We start from the raw sequence: 24,889 nt of genomic DNA, 5'->3' as shown, positions 1-24,889 counted from the left end.
GTCCCCTCCAAGGGGCCAGGCGGCTGGCTCCCACTTCTCCTGTAGAGGCTTCCTGGCACAGTGGAGAGGCTTGAAAAGCAAAAAAAAAAAAATCTCCCTGCTACAGAAGAGCCCCCATTGGACTCAGTGGATTCACACCACCTTTTTGGTGGTGTAAGCCTAAAACCCTAGCTGCCAGGGTAATGGGGTTAATTGCTAGGAGGAAGGTGACTAATGTCTGCTCCTCCCCTATCCCGTCTCTGCTCTGCCAGCAGCAGGGGCGCTAGGACGCTGGTGCAGTATCTGGTGCCACATCCCAGCAGCGGGGAGGGCAGCAGTGGGCACACGCTGGTGGAATAGCTCCTCCATCAGGGCAAGTGCCCTGAGGAGGGCAAATCTGCTGACGTGGTGCTACTCCCGCAGGTGTATTAACCCCCCCCCCTTTTGGATAAGATTGAAAATGTGACTAATACTATAAATAACTCATGCTGATCTTTAGAGGTGCTCAGACTGCCTGACTGATTTGAGTAGGAAGCAGGGATGGGTTCATGTCATGCTGTGATTTCCTTCAAAGCCTAGTGCAACTGCCATGGCAACCTTTCACCACCACCAGCAGCAGCTGCTGAGGGAGATGACCTTGGAAACTTCATCTTGGATTCTTTGGCATTTGGTGCAATGCATGCTCGAACTTGTAGCCCTTCCATCTGTCTGTTTCTATTGAAATAGTTTAGATAAAATGCTACTGTGCACCATAACCCTTGTGAAATTAAAACTTATTCACATTAAGCAAGAGGGCAGTTCTGGGTTCATGAATACATCCTGAGAATCTTGGTTCCTGATCTGAGGATCTCTTAGATCCAAGATGTCTAGATTTTATCGCTTCTTATCTTGTTAGACTGTATTATTCTCATAGAGTTGATGACAGAATTCAAGGGCCTAGCCCCAAGCCAATTTGTTGACCTGGCTCTCCCTGGTTTTTATTGTTAGGTGGTAAACAAGGTGGATAAAAACACATTACTTTTTAATTTTAAAAATTGGATTTTAAAATTTAAATTGGATTTTAAAAAATTAAATGCTTTTTGAGAAAAAGACTATCTAAAGATATTTCAAATAATTTTTTAAATTAAAGGTACATTATAGTCCAAAGGTTTTTTGTCATGATATAATGATTAGTTTTTAATTATGTAGCATGAGACTATATTTATGCAATGTTTAATTTGGGGGTGATGGTAAATGTATTCCATTAATCCTTGGCTGGGAAAAGGGTGGGGTATTACATTTAATACAATAAAAATAAATTCACAATATCATGCTCTTCCAGAGGTTTCTGTCAGATTATTTTGGGCAGTATTTCCATTTAGAAATTATTACAGATGCTTGGGTTGCAGTTCTCAAAACTGTGAATTTGTGTGTGCAGAGATAACACGCCTCTTCTTCACAGTAAAAATGTTATAAAATAAACATACAGAGTTGCGAGAAAGACCTTAATCTCATTGTTCCTTTGCAAATCTATGTATGGCGAATCAACTCCTTACCTCTTAAGTGCTAAGTTTCAAGAAGTTCAGTGAATAGACGATTGTTCAGAATGGATCAGATCTGCACAAGGAGTTAAATGTGCAGAGGGAGGGGCAAGCAGTAAAAATGGAAGTGACACCCTTTGAGCAGAATACTCCAAAAGTCTTGGGATCTTTGCGTGTATATCCTGAGCTTTATCATATTATTTTCTCCCTGGAGGAGAAAATCTATAATGATACCAAGCCGTAAAAGAGACCCAGTTTTGGAATACTTTCTATGGGTAAGGTATGCAAAATGCAAACACTGCAACAAAGAATTTAACTAGTGATTTAAATCAAATCCGCCCTGGTGGTGATACACCTGTGCCTTCCTTTCAGTGATGTCCCTTTCACAAATTGCAATGATGTGATTCAGTCCTTCCTGAACACTTGTCTGCTGCATTCACCAACTGTTCCCGGTGAAGCTTTTTATGATGCAAACTCCAACAACAAGTCTTTCTTTAAAGTTCCTTTATTGTATTGTATCTTTGCCACAGAACAGTCAATGCACAATTTTATTAGTGATACTGTGGGACTGGTGAGTACAAGAGCAAGCTGCATCCACATTAGCTCAGATAGTCGGTTGTACAAGATGCAGTTGCCCTCTGTTCTAATGCTGGATAGCCTCAGGTGACTACATACTTCAATAGTATTTAGTTCCCTTCCATGTTTGAGCCAGAGGAGACCAACTCCCAGATGAGTTGCATGTTGGAACCTGTTATCTGCAACTTCCTCTGATAAAAAAAGAGAGAGGCACCAACTGTCCTCCTTGCTCAGACTGGTTAGTAGTAGAATGAAGATCTTAAAAATGGCTGTAGGCTGATCTGTTCTGGCTTTTCCAACAACCTGTGGAGAATGTTACCCATTTATTTCTCACACACTTTCCCATTTTGTGATTTCTTTTATTCTGTGGCTGACAGAACCTTTGTGGGAGGAGGGACAATGTACCCAGTTATCGTTCAAGCTTCCCTCCCGGTTTCTCCTTCCATCTAGCAATAATAGTCCAGTCTGGAGCCTGCTATCAGCTTCCAAAATCCCTGTGACCAGGTAATAGCTATGACTGTTAGTATTCCCTGTGGTGTTCAAAGAGTCTGAACTACAGGAGTTAAACTATGGGGCAGGTGTTGGAAAAAGACTGCCAATAATAATAGGAATCTAAGAAATGGTGTCCATCAATTTTTGCTTCTTTTTACATTGGAAGTTGTACAGAAGTTGATTGTGCCTTTCAGGAAGGGTAGATTTTCTAACTCTGTACCAAGGGCTAAAGGAAGTCTGTAAGTGCAAAATCAGTGGAACCACAAGAAATCCAGGCCCTCTATACTGTAAAGTATCCAGGCCCTCCTTCCCCAAGTTCCAATTCTTTACAGTTGTGGCATGCGCAAGTACAAAATTTAGGGTATGTGTTCTGTGAAAGGGAATTACACAGGTTTGTCACAGATGTGCTGTGAAATCGATTTGTACAAGTTAACACTCATAGGTGGTTGAACTACTGAGAGAGCAAGATTGTAGAAAGGCATCCCACTTTAACTGGTATGGAGAATGGGGTTGCTGTATGCAGAGGTAGTTTAGGATTAAGCTGACAGTGTAACTGATCTGGCACAATTGTCAAGTGATCTGAGAATTGGATCTCCTAAGCATCTGTTTTGGCATTATAAATGAAAGTGATTGCCAGTGTAAATATCTTGCCCTGGTTTTGTTGACACAGTTGTCTATTCTAATTTAGTGAAAAATACTTGCATTCTGTAAAAAAGAGTATTAGGCCTTCTCGTAGCTCATTACGCATTCCAGGGCATTAAGTGCCGTATATACTCATGTATAAGTCGAATTTTTCAGCACATTTTTAATGCTGAAAAAGCTCCCCTTGACTTATATGCAGGTCGTTAAAAAATTTTTGTGTTTTTACTTTGCCGGCCAGCAGGGGTGCAGTTTTGAGGGTATGTAGAGGCTCTCCAGATACCAGGAACTGGTTCTTATCAAGCTTACCAGCATGGCCAATTGGCCATGCTGACAGAGGCTGATGGGAATTGTAGTTCCTGAACACTGGAGACGCAGGTTCCCTACCCCTGTGCTAGTAATCTCAAAAATTTCAGGGTACCCCTCAGACGCACTCCTGGATGATACGCCAGCCAAGTTTGGTAAAGTTTGTCTAGGATGCCCAAAGCAGGGACCCCCCCAAAGAGGTGCCTCCATTCCCATCGTTATGGGAGTTGACAGTAGATGGGGTTTGAGGGTCCATAACTTGAACTTCTTGAATTAGCTCATTAAACCCGGCTGGTCCTTAAGTATCAGAGAGTCTCTTTATGATACCAGCCAGGTTCGGTGAAGTTTGGGTCAGGGGATCCAAAGTTATTGACACCCAAAGGAGGCGCCCCATCCCCCATTGTTTACAATAGAATCTAATAGTAGATTTTCCATTTCTGATAATATCCCTCTTAAAATCTAAGTTGGGTTACATTTGGACATACAGATGATGAGGAAGAATCTAGTTTTGAAGGATTTTAACTCTTGTGTCTTAGCTTGGTTGCTGCTTGAGCTAAGGTTTTTGTACTTTTAAAGTTATTGTTGATATCATATTGTTCTTGTTCACCCTCTTTTCCACTTACAGAGCTAGTTTACTGTTTTTGTTTGAAATAAATATTCAAAAACATTTAACCTATTGATGCCTCAATTAATGTAATTTTATTGGTATCTATTTTTATTTTTGAAATTTACCAGCAGCTGCTGCATTTCCCACCTTCGACTTATACACGAGTCAATAAGTTTTCCCAGTTTTTTGTGGTAAAAATAGATTCCTCGACTTATATGTGGGTCGACTTATACATGAGTATATACGGTAGTTAAAATAGTATTGAGGATAAGCAAACCAGCTGTATGACACAGAGTGATAAGCAGTATTACTGCAATCAAAGATTTGCTCATGACCTGAGCTTGATACCAATGGAAGTCAGTTTCAGGTAGCCCGCTCAAATTTGATCCATCCTTCCAAGGCTGGCAAAATAAATACCCAGTTTGCTGGGGGTACTGTGTGGACAACTGGGGAAGGCAATGACACACCACCCTGAAAGCATAGTAAATGTCACGATGTGATATCACCCTATGGGTCAGTAGTGACCCAGTGCCTGCACAGACCACTTCGGTTTACCTTTAAACCAGCCAAGATGATATCATACCTTTGGAATGTGTTTTATCATCGGACATGTCACTGATTTAACCCTAACTTTTTAAACTGTCCCTGCCTCCCTCATTTACATCACTACCTTTTCCATCTATGTTCTCCTTCAGGGATCAGTATTTTACCCGGATGTCAATATCTCATCACTGCTTCTGAAATATGTACAGCTACACAAAGACAATGTCTCCAGTTTCTGTTTGTTACTTCTAACATGTGGAGGCCTAATGCTGCTGCCTCAGCACAGAGAGCAGAGTTGAAGTCGTGCACAACTTTTAACCCAGGGCAGCAAGCTTCTCCTCCTCTGCCCCTTGATGAATTACAAACTTCTCCATTTAATATCTTCATGCCAGTCAGTTTTCCTGCATTCTTTGGTACAATGCCTTTGGTGCTGTTGGCTCTGTTTGCCTTATGGCTGAGCTAGTCCTTACAGATTTTCCAAACTATTCAATCATTTGTCTGTGCTTTGGCTTTCTTTCCTGCTAATGTTAAACAACCGCTGTATTGTTGAAGGCTTTCACAGCCAGATTCAACAGTTTGTGGTGGGTTTTAGGCATGGCCTGGTGGATCTTTAGGCCTGAGTCAGATGCCTAGGCTGGCATCTTCAGAGGTGTATCCCAGAGGGAAGTCTGTTACACACAGAGGGAAGTCTGTTACTGTGTAACAGACTTCCTTCTGTGATACACCCCTGAAGATGCCAGCCACAGATGCAGGCAAAACGTTAGTAACAAGATCCACCAGACCACGGCCACACAGCCCGGAAAACCCACCTTAACCTGTTAAACAGCCACCTTTATTAATCTTCAGCAGTGTATTCAGTAGTGAAGCTCTGAGCCTGTGTGTATGTTTGTGCACTCACGTGTGTGCACATACACATAGTACATTCCTTTTAGTTAGCTGAGCAGGAACCTTCGCCAGATAATTAGGGTCCACTTCATTTCATGGCCAATTGGCCATGCTGGTAGGGGCTGATGGGAATTGTAGTTCCTGAACATCTGGAGAGCCGCAGGTTCCCTACCCCTGCTCTAGACGTAACCATAATTTCTCTCTCCCCAAAAGGAATTCATCCCCAAACACAATTCCTTCCTCTTCAGCTGAGTTGTTGCTTCATGTTTATGCTAACATGTCTCTTCCCTCTCAGATGACCAACTCTGGGACCCAGGTCTCAGGATGTCTTGTGGGACTATGACTCTCACCATATTAATTTCTTTGTTCTCCAGACATGAAGCCTAGAGCCATGTGACTGTGTTCATCACTGTGATAATGGTGCCAGCGTGGCGTAGTGGTTAGAGCATAGGTGTCAAACTCGCGGCCCTCCAGATGTTATGGACTACAGTTCCCATCATCCCCTGCCAGCATCATGCTGGCAGGGGATGATGGGAACTGTAGTCCATAACATCTGGAGGGCCGTGAGTTTGACACCTGTGGGTTAGAGTGTTGAAGTAGGATCTGAGAAACCCACGTTCCAAGTTCCCATTGTGCCATGAGAGCTTTCTGCGTGACTTTGGCCTAGTCACATATTCTGAGCCTAATCTGCCTCACAGGGCTGTTGATAAGAGAAAGGACATGGTCAAGGCAGTCTGAAGTCAAGGTTCAGGCAGGCAGGCATAGAGCCAGAGGTCAGGGGAAGACCAGGCAAGAGGAGCTTACCATGAATTACACTCATTGCACCCAGGCAGAGCCAAGCCCAAGGCAGGGTTTATATAAGAGGTCTTGGCTAATGAGCTTGCCACTAGGGGAGGTGAGAGGCTTGAGCTGGGCTTCTGTGGTAGACCAGGGCTGTTGTGACTGGTGGACTGCACAGGAGCAGAGGGAGGCGGACATGACACACATGCTCCAAACCCTACAAGTTCTGACCTGCGTGGCTTCCTCATCCTCCCCCACACAGAAAAGGCACACTCCCTCTGGACCGAATATTTTCAACCTGGGCTGAGGAAAGGTTGCTGGGTTGGTGGCCTCCTGGATTACCCAGTTCTGTAACAGGAGGTGGGGGGAGGGATCTCTCTAACACTGATTCCCTCCAGCTTTGCAATTTTAATTCTTTTTTATTTTACAAAAAGAAAGAAAGAAACTGGTCACTGGGTGGGTGGAGAGGCAGGAGCCACAGGCTGCAGAGTGTTCTGCCACCTAGGAGTGGGAACTTCCAGGCAGGTTTGAGAACTTGTCATGTTAGAACCCACAATTGCATACCTTTATATGAACAAAGGCTAAGTTCTTGCGGCCAGCTAGGCAGGGTTAAAGTTATTAATTGATTTCAGCCTGATTTTAATATTGATTTCTAAATTCATTCAACATCGTCATTAAAGCCTGAGATTATGCTAAGTACTATAGTAGGCAAGGGTTTTGTCGGTTTTGAGGGGAAGGATTAAAGCATGTGAGTATTCATGGATGCATTTCAACTAGTTGGATTGTTAAAATCATGGACCAGACTCTGGGAGAAAAAAGAAAGCAAGAAAAGAAAGTTACATCACTGCAATTCCTGGTTGTTGGACTATCTGTGTTGGACAAATGGGAGGATAGGATACTCCAATAAGGGAAGAAGAAGAAGAATGCATTACTGACTATTAATAAACCAGTTATTTATTATAGCTATTTTTGTACCAACTCTCCACCCAATTCAGAGTTTCCCATGCAGCAAACATTAAAGACGATTGGGGAAGGCAATTGCAAACCACCTTGTAAACAGTCTGCCTAGAAAACACCACCCCATGGGTCAGTAATGACCTGATGTTTGCACCTTTATCTTTTTAGATGGAACAAGACTGAAGTGATATGGCGGCAGTACCTCTCCTGTCTCCTGGTTTAGGGTGCTCACAGGTGCCAGATGTTGGGGTGTGCAATTTCAGTCTTGCCCTGGGCAACATTTTCTGTATATATGCCCCATATATACAGGCCACAGACAGCTTTCTCCTCCTTTCCCCCACCACCTCCAGAGAAGTTGACACGGATGTTGAATTCTCTGAGTAGCAGCCAGAACACCTAATATGAAGAAAGAGGTGTGTGTTCACATGCGTCTGTCCAGGTCTGGGGAGGCACTAGGAATGCGGCCTGGGAGACAAGGGAGCGGTAACCCGAAAAAGTTTGGGAATCACAGGTGTAAGCAAAGTAAAATAAATACAAATGGATGACAGCTGCTTTTCACAACCAGGATATAATAGATAATCTATTGCATGGACCCATAATCCATCAAATAAACATATATTGATCAGTTCATCACTTGCCATCACAATAACTAATTATATGTATTGGCAGCATCAGGGTGTTGGTCTAAACTCTGGAAGATTTTTGTTTGAACCGTGCATATAGTGCAACCTCAGCAATAATGTCTTAGAATGCATATGGGGAATCGTGCATTCAAATCCACTAACAGCTTCTTGTATGTGGAAAACTGGAATGTCAGGGAGAACAATAATTAGACTAGGTTTTTTTTTTATTCTAGTAGATTTTCACATGGAGGGAGCTTTTGATGGAGAAGTCCTTATCTGCATTCTGTGTAGCACAGTCACCGAATAACTGAACCTTGTTCTTCTGATTTTTTTGAATCAGTTCTTACAGTGCCATCCTAAAATGAGTTATACCCTTCTGAGTGAACTTAGGAAGATGCAACTCTGCTTAGAACTGCACTGTTTGGGAACAATTCTAAGCAGGTATACTCGGAATGTCCTATTTTATTCAGTGGAGTTTACTCACAGGATTGCACAGTATGTCTTTGTTTGGGCATGCCTTCAGTATAGCCAACTAAAAAGGTAGACTTGATCCACTGAATTTGAGAGTCTAATGTTGCTGACAGTGTTACTTGTTAATGCTTGGATCTGTTTACATAGACAGTCTTCATATAGTACATGATAGAGATTCTATAGTAGCACTGACATATCAGTTTGGAGGTTAGCTATAAGAGCATCTTTCACTCTTGTGAAGGAACTTTGCATGTTCAGGAAGGGAGAAAAGGGTTTGCCAGAAATTCCATTCTGTGTTGTTGCTGTGAGATGGTGGTGGTGTATTGATTCTTGATTCACAATCAGTTTGCTCGCATTGTTTAATCTTCTTCCATCAGAAATGGAGTCCATTCTCCTCACCCCCTTTACACAGAAATATAAGGTACCTGGATATTTGAAGGCCTTGGCTAGTGATATTGTCCTCTGTGTTGTCCTTGGCTAGTGATATTGTCCTCTGTATTGTCCTCTGCACTAATGCCTATCTTGCCCACTTAACTTGTGTCTCATTTAGCATCTTCTTGTTAGCTGTAGGATTATAAGTATTCTCCCTGGTGGCATCTCAACTTACCCCAACACGTGAGCCTTATAACAGAAATTGAGCCTATGTCTAACTTGCCTACCTCTATCAGCTAGTGTTCTATCAAAATGGCTATAGTCATTGTAGCTATCTGTCAATCATAACTTGTCTCCACACACTCACAATTAGGTTGGATTGAATAAGATGTTAGACAGTCAAAAACTCTTGTGCTGGGGGCTGTGTGTGGCCTGGCATAATAGTGGTCTGAGCTTATGTGCCACTGTTCACATTCATTATTTTCATGCCGGCCTGAATTCACCCATGCTGGAGAGTAGTTGCTATGTGTGTTGAGATTAGTTAGCATCTTTAAATCAGGGCTCAGTCTTCTACTGGGCACCTTCTTTCAAAGGCTCTGTTTATACATGCAGTGGAATGAGATGGTGGAACCCTGAGGGAAGAGTGAATTGCAGGTGATTGGGAATGCTATTTTTGAATGCCCCCCCCCCCCCCCCCCCATTAGTTCTTTACTTGCAGGAAGTCTTTGCATCAGGGAGAGAGTTTCTAGTCTAGCTTAGTTTTCTGCCTTTTGACAGGTGGGTAGATTGGCCCATGGAAGCACTGTAGACAAGTTAAAGCTTCAGCAGAGAGGAGGTATATCAGCAGTGATCAGTCCCTTTTTAATACTACTGTTAGAAAGGGGATTGAACAAAACATGGGGTGTTCGAGAGTGCCTTCGGCAGTTTGTAAATTGGTAGTTTCCAGATTGTTTTGTTCAGAAGCTAGAATTCGAAGTAGTGCTTGAAACCAGAATGTAACAAAGCAAGATTTTTTAAAAGCATATTTGTTTGATTTGTACAATTTATGTTGGGCTGTGATGAGATAAAGGGATTTGGTGCAGTTATGAGTAGTGTGGTGTAAGCTATAAATGACATTTTGGTAAGCAGACCACTTGGAGGGATAGATAAAGGGAGGGAAGGGTTCTTTAACACTCATCCATATTGGTAACATAGTGAATTGTCCATCCAAAACACAATTTTAACCAGGCGGAGTAAAATGTATGGAAAGTATAGATCTGTTTTAATAAATCTTTACACATCAAAATCTTTGATATGTATCAAATAAACAGAGAATCTATGCTATGGAGCTTACAACCATTTTCTCCCCTTCCCTATTTTATTATTACAAGAAGAATCCTATGAGATAGATAGGCTGAGAGGTTGAGTGGCTGGCATGAGGTCACCAAGCAAGCTTCCATGGCAGAATGAGGATTCTAAAGTCTCTCACAGTTCCTAGTTGGACACTATACAAACTACACCAGGGTCCTCAACTTTATTTAGCCTGTGGACTTATTTGAAATTCAGAAATGGCATGGTTGGTGCAGAAATGGCATGGTGGGCTCAGCAACAAAATGGCTGCCACAGGAGGCAGAGCAAGCCACAAAATGACTGTAACAGCTTAACTTTAGTAGTACGGTGTAGGTTATTGTGCTGTGGTAGCAGTTGATTCCAAAACAACATTTTTGAAAAATCTGCACAGCCAATCACATCTTCAATAATCAGTCAGAAGACTTGCTGAGCAAGAGCCCTACCTGGCGCCACCTACTTCCAGAAAACACCCATAGGCACCATGTTGTGGACATGCTGGCTTTCAGTAGCAGCATTGCATCACATTTCTTGTGCATGGAGAGAGGCCAACTTTGGCAGGTCATAATTTCCTTCTGATATCTCCCCTCCCCCCTTGAAATATGCTTACCACTGAGCAGATGGATGTTTCCATTTCTCTTGTGGAAGGGCAGGTTGCTCTGGGATTGTAAGGGACATTTTCTCATGCTTCAGGTCTTGCCCACACCCCTAGGCATTGGACAGCACACCAGTAGCCTCACCTTTGGGCACTGGGTTAGTAGTAGAAATGATTACCCTTTTGCCACAAGAAGTGGACATTTTCTACTGTAGTCTTGCTTCTAGATGTCTAAAGCGATTTTGGTCAGACTTATGCATATATATGAAGAGTCAATTGATCTATTGTGAGAATGACAGGTTTCCACTGAAAATCAATGTATGCTACAGACTTGTAGGTTGGAGTGTTTCTCTGACATGTCCTTGTGCTAGCACTACCTCTTTTAATTATTGTTGTTTGTTTGTGTGTTTGTTTACTAGACCGCTCTGAGCAGTGTACAATAGATAAAACACAATAAAATCAGAACAAATAACAATTAAAAAACAACATAGTTGAATGACCTCCACAGCAAAAGGTCAACAGTTATGGCTGCCCAAAAAATCCACTTCCTCCCTCCTTTAGGAGAGGACAGGTACAACGCATTTACAGCCAAAGACGGTATGGGGTGTGTGGGTAGATGGAAAAGTAAGTGGCCCACAGATGTTTGGTGGGATGGAGCTGTTCTCTGCCGTTAGGTCTGTGAGACACATTACCATCATTGTGTGAAGCCCTGTTATGATGTTTTTGTGGGTGAGGCAGCCATACAGCTACAGTAACATATTCACTGGATCTGAATAGTTGGACAGATACTGTATATGCAGACTGTGAGTGAGTAAGCAACCAGAGTTGTCACAGCGTTGTCATCTGCCAGTATATTTAGCTTAACTGGGCTAATATGAAAACTCCTACTTCTGGCTGCAGACCTGACCAAAGAATAGCTGTTCTACATATAACACATAATTAACTTGCGCAGTTTGCCACCACAAGATGTGATGAGGGTTCTGAAAAAGGACTACACTGATTCATGGACCACAGTCTGTCAGCAGCTGTTAGCTGTGATGTACATTCGAGCATCAATTGCTGGGAGTAAACTGGGTGGCCATCATCTTGTGTCGCTTGCTAGCTTCTAGAAACAGTGGGCTGGCTGCTTTGCAAATAATATGCTGGATTTAAAGGACTTTGATCTGATCCAGCAAGGAATCTTTCCAATTTTTAAAAATGGAGTGTAATATTCCTGTACATATACTAGGCTCTGGGGCTGAATGAGAGATACTTTCAAATGATAGTTGCAAGGGAGAGTTTTCATCTCATGCTTTCAGGATACCTGGAGAATGGTCCTATGCCAAGGGTTGGTTGTTAAGCTGTCTTCATGGCCACAGTGGGCTGTGTGAGAGAAGGCATGGAGGAATATAGTGAGTAAAGCATGTTCTAGAGAGGAAAAGATCCTGAATATGGGACCTTTTGCTGCTGACTGTTTTTAAATTCAGTATATTGGGACTGCAGAAAGTCAGACTTAAACATTGAGAGCAACCATTTCCTTGGAGATGGAGCAAGGTTTCCAGGGGAGGCTGGAGAAGTATTATAAAAATATGCCACATGAATCTCTGTCAGGAATGGCTTAGATGTAATTAAGCAACCAGAATAGAAAAAGGTGTTAGACATCCCTGTGGGACCTTGATCCTGTGATCTCAGTCTAGTCTTTTCCTCCAGCTGCCAGAAATCCTCTCCCCGTATATGAACTTGAAACCCATAGGGACTTGCCATCCCATTACAATTCCTTCTTTTTAAAGCTTCCTTCTGTACAGACCTGAATGCAGCCGCATGGAGGTGCTACTTTGCCGCGGTTTGCTGCTTTGTTTCTTGCTGGACTGGCCAAAAGGGGCACCTAAGCAGTTTTGGCAAATTCATCTGACTTCCTGAAGTTTTGGATGTTTGAGCACTGCCAGTCCAAGTACTACCAAGCAAAGGAGTTCACATCTTTGGGGATAGCAGGCCTAGTTCTGAGAAGCCCAGACTCAGCGCCTCTCTTGATTAAGCTGGACTGAACTGGGTTTGCAGCCAGCCTGGGGAACTCCATTGCTCACCCAGCAGCAGATGGTGCCTGTCAGGGGATGCTGGGAGGGAAGGAGCAGGGCGGTTGCCTCGGTGATTTCCCCATCACCACAGCAACGGAAAGGTCACTGAGAGGGTCCCCTCGTCCTCTCCTTTCCTGTGTGTGAAGAGCCAAGGTCTGTTAGAGAGTGATCCCAGAGGGTGTGATGGGAATGAGGGGGTGGGTCTGCTGGTGTGGGGGTAGGGGGCAGTCAGTGTAAAGAAATGAAAATTCTCTTGAGAGCCCCACCTTTTTGGCTGCAGGAAATACCTATTTCAGATGTGTATAGATTGATGGCATTGTAGTCTAAACTGCACATGAACAGAATGTAGCAACCTAACTTCTGGGTTATATCTCCAAAAAAGAAGATATTGTAATTGTTGTGTATGTTGCATGTATCAGTTTTTTAAATAAATGCAAAATGAAAATTACCATCTGCTTAGCACTGAGTAAAGGGAAAAAATGACAAAGGACACATGTTAGTTTAGCCCTTCTTAGCCAGTGCAGAGTGTCTTTCTACATCCAGATGGTCAGGATCAATAGGAATAGCTGTTATTCCTTACACCCATGTCTGCTGAAATGAAAGCTCCTCGGAAGGAGGACAAACTGAGCCTGATTATCACCAGGCCATCTTAGGTGTGTGTGTGTGTGTGTTACCAGTAGTTTTGTGGCAAACTGGTTCTGAGAGACAGTACCTTGTTGCTAGAGCAACAACCTGCCATGGAATGACAATTTTTAGTCCAGAGATTCTCAGTAGAGAAACATAATCTATAGTAGGAATGCCTACTTCAGTCAGTTCCTTCCTTATCCTTCCTATTGCACTCTGGCCTTTATGGGACAGGAATTGGGGGTAGGGCATTGTCGTTCATTTTTTCAAGATATCTTAGCCTCTGCCCAAGGCACAGGGTTGCTGAAGATAAATGCTCTCTCCTGTTTTCTGGCTCCCTGGCATTTGATCTAGCCTTCCCAGGAGTGTTTGCTGCTCAACTGGATAGAGCCCCTCTCCTTAAATACCTCCCGTCTTTCCTTCTGCGGAGATATCAAAATGTCTCCAAGACTGATCCGAAGTTTATTGTCAAAGGCTTTCATGACCAGCATCAACGGGCTTTTGTGGGTTTTCCTGCATCTGTGCCTGGCATCTTCAGAGTCATGTCACGGTGACATCCTCTGAAGAGAGCAGCCACAGGTGCAGGTGAAACAGTAGAAGCTAAAGCCACCTGACCATGGCCACGCAGCCTGGAAAACCCACATCAGCCAAGTGTTAGCTAAACATTCCTGGCTTGAGTAAAGGGCTAAAGACTTTCTCTGTTTGGGTGGGGAAGGTGAGGTGCTGCAGCACATAGTACCCAGACAGGATGGCACCTGCCAGAGGAAAACTGGTCTTTCTTGCATAGCAGGAGTTGCTGCTGTATCTGTCGATGTTCCTGTGAGGAAACAGAGTCAAGTTTTGGCTCTATGATTTCTCATTCGGAGGAGAGAACAGAAGGTAGACTCAAGGAGACAGAAGAAAGTGAATTGAAGCTGTATCACAAGGGATGGGTCATTAGGGAGCCAGAGGGAAGGAAAACCTGTATGTGTGTCAATAGGGTGTAGCATTGTGGCAGCAGATCCATGGAACAGCAAATAGAGCCCTCTAGTGACATGTGCTGGTTGATTTTGGAGAGTTGGGGTGGAAGTACATATGCATTTTAAAGTGCTTTCATTATGACTTAGAAGCCTTCTTTCACTTCAGTTAAAAATACTTTGGCAGAATACATAAGTTATTTTTTAATGTTTTAAATGTCAAGACATCCCCCCCCCCCTAGCTAGTACATGAGAAAATACCTCCACAGTTTCCTCCCTTGGATGCTGGGCCGTAGTGTCTAGCTTCTAAAGGATCAAATGCCATTCACAGTTTTATGGTGGTGGTTGGAGAGACTAAAAATACACTTCCAAGTAGTACATGTTGGTTTGCAGGTGACACAAACTTTCAGGAACGTTAAAATTCAATTTTCTATCCACCCTACTTCAAAATCATCCAAAACCTGATCGAATAAAAGTGTATTTCTGTTCCCACCGAAATGTGGGAGAAGGGCTTCAGAGTTTAATCAATGCTGGGAGGTGTCAGTGGATACTGAAGCAAACAGGGAACAATTCTCTCCACACTGAGAGAGGTTCAGGCAACCTTGAGGCCAATGCTAGAAGGAAAACTAGTAAGAAATAGTTTGGCACTTTATTATGACATGTGGAGGGGAAGGATGCTAATTTGACACAAATGACTTTGGTTGGTGAAGTTTGGGTATTGTTTCTGTTAAAGGGAATGAAGGCCTGCTCAGTGTAGTTTTGAAGGTTATGTACTGGAAGGTGAACATGCTGAGGATGGGGTTTATTAACTGGGCATCACTTTTGCAATTTGAAAACTTCTGTTTAAAGCAGTGTGTTTGTGTTTATTTTGAAATATTTTCCTTTTCATTCAATTACAATTTTCCAATTCATTCAATTATACACCTTGAATTTGATTCTGTTAAAGGCCCTGATTCTAAACCTGTTGAGTGACAAGCCCTGTCTATTTGGGGGAGCCAAGAAGATTAACCAGAGTGTTGGATTCAATGTCAGCATCACCCTGCACAGAAGCTATGACTTTGTACAGGACCTTTCTCCTGGAGGCGATCTCGGGCATCTTGGATGGGTGATTTCCAACCTATACTCAGGGAGGCAGGACTAAATGATGTCACTTCCTGTAGAGGCTGGAATCCCTCTTAGATCCCCAGTATTAGTTCCTGCCTAGCAGGGAGCGCAGTGCTTGTGAGAGGCTCCAAGCAACTTATATTTTCTCTACCTTATTCCCTCTCAGCTCTAATTCTATTCTCACCGCTTCTTTGTGTGTGTGTTCCTATCGTTCCTGTCGGCTCCGGTCCTCTTCTAAACGGCTATCCCCTTTTTTCCCGCCTAAACGGGCCGCATTAAAATGGCCGCCCATGGCGTCTATGCTCGCTCCTTCTCACCCCCGCCTGAGTCTTTTGGAAAGACAGTGGCAGAGAGCACTCGGGCAGCAGTCCGAAGGGGGCAACAGAAGATCGCCAGTCAGGAGACCTCGGCTGAGGTTCCCTCCACTTCTTCGTCTGCCGCATTGAGCACAGCAGCGGCTGCCGCGGCTTCGACGGCCCCTCAGGAGACGGCGCAGGCCGGAAAGAACAAAGCCCCTGCCGCCAAGAAATCGCGCCTAGAGCCCTCCGGGGTCGTGCCGAGGCGCAGGAGCACCAGCGTCCCAGTCCGGGCCGCGGAAGGTGTAGCTCTGCACTCCCCCCCACGCTCCCAATTCTTAAGTGTTAGCCACGCCAGCGGCGGCGGCGCAGGGGAGCGTCGTGGGACTCAGGAGCGAGCGGACGGCCAGACGGCGTCCCAGCGATCTCCCCGTAGATCTTCGCATCTCAGGCAAGATCAGAGGGACCCGATGGGGGAGGGAAGCCCCCAAAGTGAACCTGCTCCCACCATTGCAGACCCTGCATCCTGGGCTAGCATGCCTGCTCCCCAGTTGATGAATATGTTCAGGGCTGCAATGAGGGAGGAGATCTCCCTCCATGATAAGAAAAAAGAAAGTAGACGCAGAGGGAGACGCAGGTCCCGTTCTAGAAGGGGATACAGACGCAGACGCTCGTCTAGCTCTTCTTCCAATTCCCCTCCCCCCCAGTCCCTTCTGCACTCCTCCGCTTACAGAGACCCCTCTTAATGAGTATGGGGAGGAGGAATTCAGCCGAAGGGGAAATGGTGACATTCCTCAGAGCATTTCTCTGATGGGGAAGAGGAAGGACATTGTGGGAGCCCAAAGAAAAACTCATTAGATTTTCTTTTTTCCAGAAAGGAGGATTTAGCCTTAATCATGGCTGCACAAACCATTTCCACATTAGGAACTGCAGGGATTCACTGCAGATGCTGAGGGACCCGGAAGGGGCCTCCCCATCCTCCAAGAAATAGTCAAAGGCGTCCCTAAAAGGGACCACTTCAAAATTTTTCACCCAGACGGAGGATGTCCCAGAAGCCTTTCCACTCCCCTGAGTAACTTTGAAAAGAACTTAAAAAAAAAAGCAGTAGGTGGGTAAATCTGGAGGCTAGCAAGAGCTGCCCTTCACAGCTCAAGAGTCTATATATACTACCTGAGCACATACATAACATCATTAAAACCCCTCTGATTGATGCACTTGTGGTTGCCCTCCAATCTGGTGGATTAGTCACCAAGGACGGGGAGGGTTCCCTAAGGGATGCCGCAGACCGCAGGGCTGACGTTTTCCTAAAGAGGCTTCATGACAGACTTGCCCTCACCATCAGGGCCCTGGCCCCTTCTTCCACTATGGCCCGGGCCTCCATCCTATGGCTTCGGAGGCTTCTTACAATGATCCCTCCCGAAGCGCAGGGTTTAAGGGAGGACCCAGAGCGGGTCCTCACCGCCGTTTCATACTGGGCAGATTCCACCTTCGATTCTCTTCTGCTAGTTTCACGTGCATTAGCCTTGGGAGTAGTGGTAAGGAGACAGGCTTGGCTGAGAGCCTGGTCCGCAGACTTCCACTCTAAGCAAGTGGTGTCTACTTATGACTATCATGGATCCAGGCTCTTTGGCAAAGATTTGGATGCGGTCTTGGTGGAGACCAAGGGAAACAAGAAATCTATGCCTAGGTACGTTAGGCCAGATCAGGGCTCCTCCACCTACAAACCTTACACTTCTTTTCGCACTCAGCGCACACTTGCACGAACTCCCAGAGATGGCAGAAGGTGGTTTACTCAACAACCTCAACCACAGCAACAATCCTTTCGCAGACGGGGGTTCTTTGGCAGTTCCTTTCATCCCAACAATTCTCGACAGAACAATAAAGGTGGAAAACCCTTTCAACCTGAACGGCCGCCCAGATCTTGACTACAATCACATTCCAGTAGCAATTTTTTCAACACCGATGGGTAGGCGACCATGTCGACCGCTGGACAAAAGAGGTCGTCTCACACGGCTATCTCCTAGAGTTTTCAACCTTTGCAAGATCCAAATTCCGGATCTACCCTCCTCAATGCAATCCAGACAAATTGAAGAGAACACAGCAAGCCATTCTTCATCTACTGAGTATACAGGCAATCGAACCCGTACCCACCTCAGAGCGTTCTTGCGGTGTTTACTCACATTTCTTTACAGTACCCAAGAAGAACGGGGACTGGCGTGCCATCCTGAACTTGCGGTACGTGAACAGATTCATGCGCCTACGTCACTTCAAGATGGAAACCTTGAGATCCATCGTGGAGGCTCTTCGTCCAGGGGATTACTTAACATCCCTCGACCTGACTGAAGCATACCTTCACGTCCCCATCAATCCACTCCACCAACGGTTTCTCAGGTTCACGGCACATTCAGAGCGCTACCAATACAAAGCTCTTCCCTTCGGGCTCGCCACAGCCCCGAGAGTTTTTTCGAAGGTCCTTCTGGCACCCATCATGGCTCTTCGGGAACAAGGTCTCCACATCCACCCATATCTGGACGACATCCTGATACGGTCCGGTTCCAGAACACAAGCCCTTCGAGACCTGGATGGCGTCCTGACCACCCTTCGACACTACGGGTTCATGGTCAACTTGCAGAAGAGTTCTCTGATTCCGGCCACTCGAATGGAACATCTTGGTGCGACCATAGACACAGTGCACAACCGTCTCTTCATTCCGCCGTCCAATTCTCAAGATCCAGAGACTGGTAGCGGTCTTCCTCCCGGCCAGGAGAGCTTCCCTTCTTCAGCTAGCCAGGCTGATGGGTCTCTTCATCTCAGTCATCAATATGCTTCAGTGGGGAAGGTTCCATGCGCGCCCCCTCCAACAGTTTCGCCAACCTCACCAATACCGCATTATGAGGAAGGAGGACAGGTCCCTCCAGATCACCAATCAACTTCGCGACAGCCTTCGCTGGTGGTCTCATCAGAAAAATCTCTCCAAAGGGAAAGTCTTTATCTACCCTCATTGAATGCAGCTGTTCACAGATGCGAGCCTTCGCGGATGAGGTGCATCCTTGGAAGACAACGTGGCACAAGGTCTCTGGATGGTGACCCAAACACGTCTACCCATCAACTTCCTAGAGTTGCGAGCTATTCTCTTAGCGCTTCAGACCTTCCAACCTCAGATCCAGGGTTGTCATCTTTTGGTCCGGACAGACAACATTGCGGCAAAGGCCCACCTAAACAATCAGGGTGGATCCAGATCCCCTCGTCTTCATCTACAAGCAGTAGAGATACTAACGTGGGCCGAGAAGCATCTCCTATCGTTGTCGGCAGAGCACATACAGGGGAACCTGAACGTACAGGCGGACTGGCTAAGCCGACAATCGGTGATCGAAGCCGAGTGGAAGCTCCACCCATCACTCTTCCAACTGATCACGCAAACCTCTCGGCTGTTGCTCCCCACCATCGTAATCTCTTTGCCTCCGCACAGAATGCACAACTTCCTCGAAACTTCACCAGGTAACTTTTCATATTCCCAAGCACTTCAGCAGTAGATGCGCTGACGGGCTCAGGACTGTAGGGAACTCACTCTGTATGCCTTAATCAAAGCCGCCCCACTCCAGTCATCCCGCTAAGCTCATAAGGAAGATCTGGTCAGAGAAAGCCGACATCGTAATTCTAGTGCGGCACCATGGTGGCTCCAGGCGCACCATGGTCTCTCCCTCAATCAACTTCAATTGGCAACTTCTCGCACTCTCCCTGAGGCTGCCCACGCCAGCGGACATGCTATCTCAGGGACCCATAGTATCCATCCCAACCCCAGAGTGGTTTTGTCTGACCACATGGCCATGCTTTGAGCTGTGGGGCTCCTAAATCTCAAAAAGGCTATTCCCAATCAGGTCATCAACACACTATCATGCGGCGTCCCGAAGACCATCAACCTCTCGGATCTATGACTCTTTCGGTGGAGGGACTTTTTCTCTCCTGGGCTCCAAGAGGCCCATACAGGCTCGATCCACTCAAGCGTCCTTTCTGTCCCTCGGGTCTTAAGCAATTTCTCCAGGTCGGGTTCGAGAAGGCCTTAGAAGTGCTAATACTCTCTTTCGCAGACAGCTGGCAGCTCATGACAGTTTGGCCCAAGGTTCGTGGGTCTACCGTTGTCCCGGCACCCAGATATCCTTAGAGATTCCCCTCAAAGGAGTCTCTACAAAAACAACCTCCAATAGTCCATCGCATTCCCTTCATGGAGGCTTAACACCTGCTCTGCCAGCTCTCACCAAACCTCCCTTCAAGGAGCCTCCATCCGTTCCGTGCATCTGAAATACCGGGTTCGCATGAAACTTTCTCTCTTCCTGATTGCCATCACTACAGCCAGAAGAATCTCAGAGTTGCAGGCCCTATCGGTTAACTCCCAGCTCTGCATCTTTCATAAGGACAGAGTAGTTATGCGATTGGATCCCACCTTTGTCCCAAAAGTTGCTGTCCCAGGTTCCACATGAAGCAGGAGGGTGATCATCCCCACCTTTGTGGTCCAAGTCCTTCCCATCCTAAAGAAATCATTTGGCACAACCTTGATGTCCAAGTAGAGCACTCAAAGTCATTTATCATCAGAACAGAGAGAACATCAGACCTAACTGAATCTCTCTTCATAAATGTTACCACGCCTAATCTAGGGGAGCTCATAGATGTCCAAAAGCTGCACTCAGTTACACTTCCTCAGGAATGTGCATTACCGAGGCATATAAAAGCCTCTCACACACCTGTGCTCTAGTGGCATCACCGGGCTCATTCCACTCGGAGTGCTACAAATCGAACGTGGTATCTCAGATCGACATATTCCCTTGGAGGATGTATGGTAGGGGCGGCCACATGGTCACTCCCTCCCTCATCCTCTTCCATCAAACATTACAGGTTACATCTCCCATGGCGGCTAATGAGACCGCTTTTGGAACATGAGTGCTTTCGAACATATATCATTTGGAGACTAATATCCCCACCCATTTCGGGACACTGCTCTGGGAGGTTCCCATCCAAGATCGCCCGAGGATCGCCTCCAGGAGAACGGGTCCATTTGGTACCTTACCCCTGAAGGGGCCCTTCTCCTGGTAGGCTGCATGAGGGCATCTTGGCACTCCCTAGGGGCATTTTTTATGCAGTCTCCAAAATTATTCATTGCTTACGTTTTTAGGCTACTATAGCTTGGGGTAGTTAGTTACAGAATACTTGGAGTTCCTCACAATCTTACATAATTGTTGTACGTTTTTTCAATGTTATTCTTCGTTAATATGTTATTCTCGTTACTTCCTGTTATACTTCTTAAGACAATAGAGTTTTTTTCTCTCACTGCTGTGTCAACGGAATACTGGGGATCTAAGATGGATTCCAGCCTCTACAGGAAGTGGCATCATTTAGTCCTGCCTCCCTGAGTATAGGTTGGAAATCACCCATCCAAGATGCCCTCATCGCCTACCAGGAGAAGGCCCCTTCAGGGTAAGTACCAATGGACCGTTCTCCAGTGTCCTGTAAAAGAACTAACAGTCATGCCTTTTGCAGCAAGAAGGATGTAACTTAGCTGGATGTAAGGGTATTCAGTTACTATGATAAAAGAGGCTGGCAGTCTTTCACCAGGTTAAGCTATATAAACTCATTGGAGTGACTTCGTTAAGCAAATCTGTATGTTATCCTTTACTCCACTCCAAATCGTGTTTCTTTTCACACTTCCTTCTGCAAATGCCCTTCGAGGGTCTAAATGTTGCACTTTTTGTTTCAAGAAGTACTTGTGCCTTATTCCTATCATAATGCACATATCTGCATGGTTGCCCTTCTCTGGGCTTTATTATTAAGTGCCATTTTCTTGAAGAAACTACAGGATCATCTAATTGTGTCCTCTACAGTAAATAGAATGAGAACTTTGCATTAAAGAGCCAGTTTTCCCCATGAGTTTGCACCTTGTAGGAATTATTTAAAATTAAGGCAAACAATGTGCACTGTAGTTCTCTGTAGGTAAAGGGGGTTACTAAGCTGTCAAAATGTCTGCAAGCTTCAAGGGGCCACATCAGTATCCTTCAAGGGGTGACAGTATCCTTAACTCACCTAGTAATATTGTTAATTCAGCCACAAAGTGAACCAGTCAAAAGAGTCTGTCCTGTCTCAGGGACTGTTCATTTACCCTAACATGTCCACACAAAATGCCGTTCTGAGGTGACCTGGTGAATTATCCACCATCCCTTATTCAATGAATACTACACAATGGACACACAATAAGTGTTGCAGAAATAAAGAATCTGTTTGTACCTCTCTTTATGGTCACAGTACCAGACTGGAATTTTGTGTAGAGTCTCCTGCAGTCTTCAAGATTAAGTTTTCCTATATAGACGGGCCGAGAAAGATGTCTTCAGTATCACATTATTCTGTTCTTAAATCTCACTGAGGGGCACCAAAGGGACTACTAAACCTAATGGAAAAGCTTCCAGACTTATACAGATAATTCCAGAAGTTTTGCCCAGAGCAGCTATCCATTGTGTTTTTGCTACTCAACCTGCCCCCTGCCCCATGATAGATGCTTACTGGGGTCCCATTCGACCCTGTTTATGTGCATTTTTATTTCCCTGGGTATAATTGATACCACATTCACCTCCACAGGGGATGGGGAAAAGCAGATAGCTTAGGTCACATGGGTACGTGGTGGTCACCTGCCATGGGATAGGCTGAGCAGAAAAAAAGTAATGGGACATCCAATTGTCAGCTAATGCTCTCAGCATCATCTTCTTCAGCACGTCATGTATTTGCAGCCCATCCTGGAGGATGATTCTTCCCCCTCAGGCCTTGGGCAGTAGCCCTGCCATTCCTTATGGACAGCACCACAATCAGAATATTCTGTTCACCAGCAACAATAAGGCGCCCAGTAGAGTTGAAAACCTTGGTGCCCTGTCCCTAAGTTTACTCAAATGACACTGTTATAAAAAGCAGCAGAGTCAACTGCCAAAGACTCATTCATCTACATATCTTTTAACGTTAAGTGCTCCATTACTTGCTAACAGTGCCCTTCTGCCATTTATGTAGACCAAACAGGTTGCTTGGTCTCTGTATAAGTGAACACAAATTGGATAATAACATAGTAACTCAAAAACTATTGGGGAAGGGGAGCATTTCACTCAAATTCCTAGGATATTCTGTAGCAAACCTGAAAGGATGTTTATTGTAATAAAAAAAATTAAAGGGAGACTTCAATCTGAAGCTGCCAAATTGGAATTCACTAGCAAAACTGGCTCCAGGGAACATGATCTCACCAAATGCTGAGAGTGGCTAATCCTTTGTATAAAGTAACCAGCCCCTTTAGTAGATCTTGCTATACCTGGGGTCTGCAACCAGCAGCTCTCCAGATGTTCATGGACTACAATTCCCATCAGCCCCTGCCAGCATGGCCAATTGGCTGGTTGCAGACCCCTGGGCTATACCTATTCCTCACCTGCAGAGGCGAAGGGGGCAAATGGCGCTCAGGGCAACACCTGCTCCAGCCGCCTCCCCACCCCCCCTGCACCCCACTCACCTTAGCCTGAGGGAGCCTGCCGCAGGCCACTCCTTAGCCACCCCCTGGTGGAGCCTCCGCCAGCTGAAGGAGCAACCTGGTGGGGAAGGCCCAAGGGGAGGGGTGTGGGAGAAATTCTCCCCCCCCCCACATGACCAGCTGGCATGTGCCTGGGGACATGTAACCTCACATATCCCCATGAGCTCTCCACCTCTGCCCACCTGTACCTATCAGTTAGAAATGGGTCACTCATATCCTGAATGGATCTGGTATTCATTTGCATTCTTTCATAGTGCTGTTAGACACACTGCTATGGCTTGTGTTGCTTGACCTTTTGACTTCAGTTTGTTAAAAATATTGTTCTCGGGGAGTGTATACTTACCTACTTTTGTGAAAACTTTATGAATCTAGTGAAGTGGACTATGACCTGTGGAAGCTTATGCCACACTAAATCTGTTAGTCTCTATGATGCAATTGACTTCATATGTTTCTTATTCAGAACATGACCCATATAAGTGCATTTCCATCTTGATGCTGGAAGGCAGTCTGCCAAATCAGTTTTTCAAGTGGTCACCTTTCCATATTCCACAAGCTTAGCTGGCTTCTGTAGCACCATTCTCTGACTAGAAAACCCTGTGCAGAACTATAGCAGCAGCAGCAGATCTTGGCCCCTGCCACCAAATGTTAAATTCAAGGAAGAGATAAAGAGAAAACACAGCATCCATAAATGTAGCATTTTGGTTCCATAGCTGAATATGGCCAACACTGTGCTTTGACAGCTGTCCATCTCTTCTTTTTCCATCCATCCTTGAATTTATGGCATACTGGGGCCATAACCTCTCACTGTGTCTCTGTAATAGGACAATTACAGCATCTCTTGTCATGGTGCTGTCTGACAGCCCTTTAAGGTTGGGAGACTGACCCAGAAGCACAGCCACTATAGTGCTTTTGTCTCCTGACCTGGGAAAAGTAGCACAGCGCTATGGCAACAGTGGGAACACGACCAATTCAGTTTGCCAGTTAGCTCTTGTTGCCCCAGGAAAATGGCAAGTTTGAGTGATCAGTTAAGTACATAGAGCCTTTCTACTGGGATAAGTTGAGTCAGTATCATACTGGGGTAGATGCTCATGGGGTTACAGCATTTATAATGAAATTAGACCTGTGTTGTCCTTGTGTGTGACCTGCTCCTGTCAGAGTGACCTTTGCTGATTTATGCCTTGTTCCTTCTTTCTCTTTGTGTTAGGCTGTTCCTCTAAGTCATTCAAGCTGTACTCTCCAAAGGAGCCCCCAAACGGCAACGCCTTCCCCCCTTTCCACCCAGGCACTATGCTGGATCGAGATGTCGGGTAAGTGAGAGGCTTTTTGGTTCAGGACAGGTATAGTGTTAACACCAGCCAAACCCAAACTTGTCATCTCTGTTATCTCTTCCTAGACTCTTTGCAGCCCAAAACTCACATGGAAATTCTGCTTTCAAAATGAGGAAAGACTAAGTAGATGGAGCTTGATGTATGATTTGTTATTGGGCATGTTGATTGCTGCAGTCTGTGAAACAAAATGATGACAACCTATTTTCCCCCTCCAACCGCTCTTTGAAGCTATAAACCAAGTACAAACATGGTTTCAATCCTTGTTAACTCAGAACTCAGCAGAGTTTCCCACATTTCTGCAACATAATTT

The 24,889-nt window shown here is 45.2% G+C and overlaps 1 protein-coding gene across 3 annotated transcripts in view; it reads left to right on the top strand.

Moving 5' to 3' along the window:
* LDB1 (LIM domain binding 1) overlaps positions 1-24,889 on the top strand; it is a 75,564-nt gene that overhangs the window by 37,608 nt on the left and 13,067 nt on the right. For all 3 annotated transcript variants that reach the window (XM_048505345.1, XM_048505344.1, XM_048505346.1), the window contains exon 2: positions 24,456-24,558. In XM_048505345.1, coding sequence (XP_048361302.1) covers positions 24,456-24,558 — 103 coding nt within the window. The remainder of the gene's footprint in view (positions 1-24,455; positions 24,559-24,889) is intronic.

Source organism: Sphaerodactylus townsendi, linkage group LG08 (assembly GCF_021028975.2).
Source record: "Sphaerodactylus townsendi isolate TG3544 linkage group LG08, MPM_Stown_v2.3, whole genome shotgun sequence".
NCBI lineage: Eukaryota > Metazoa > Chordata > Lepidosauria > Squamata > Sphaerodactylidae > Sphaerodactylus > Sphaerodactylus townsendi.
This window is presented reverse-complemented; position numbering and strand designations above follow the sequence as displayed.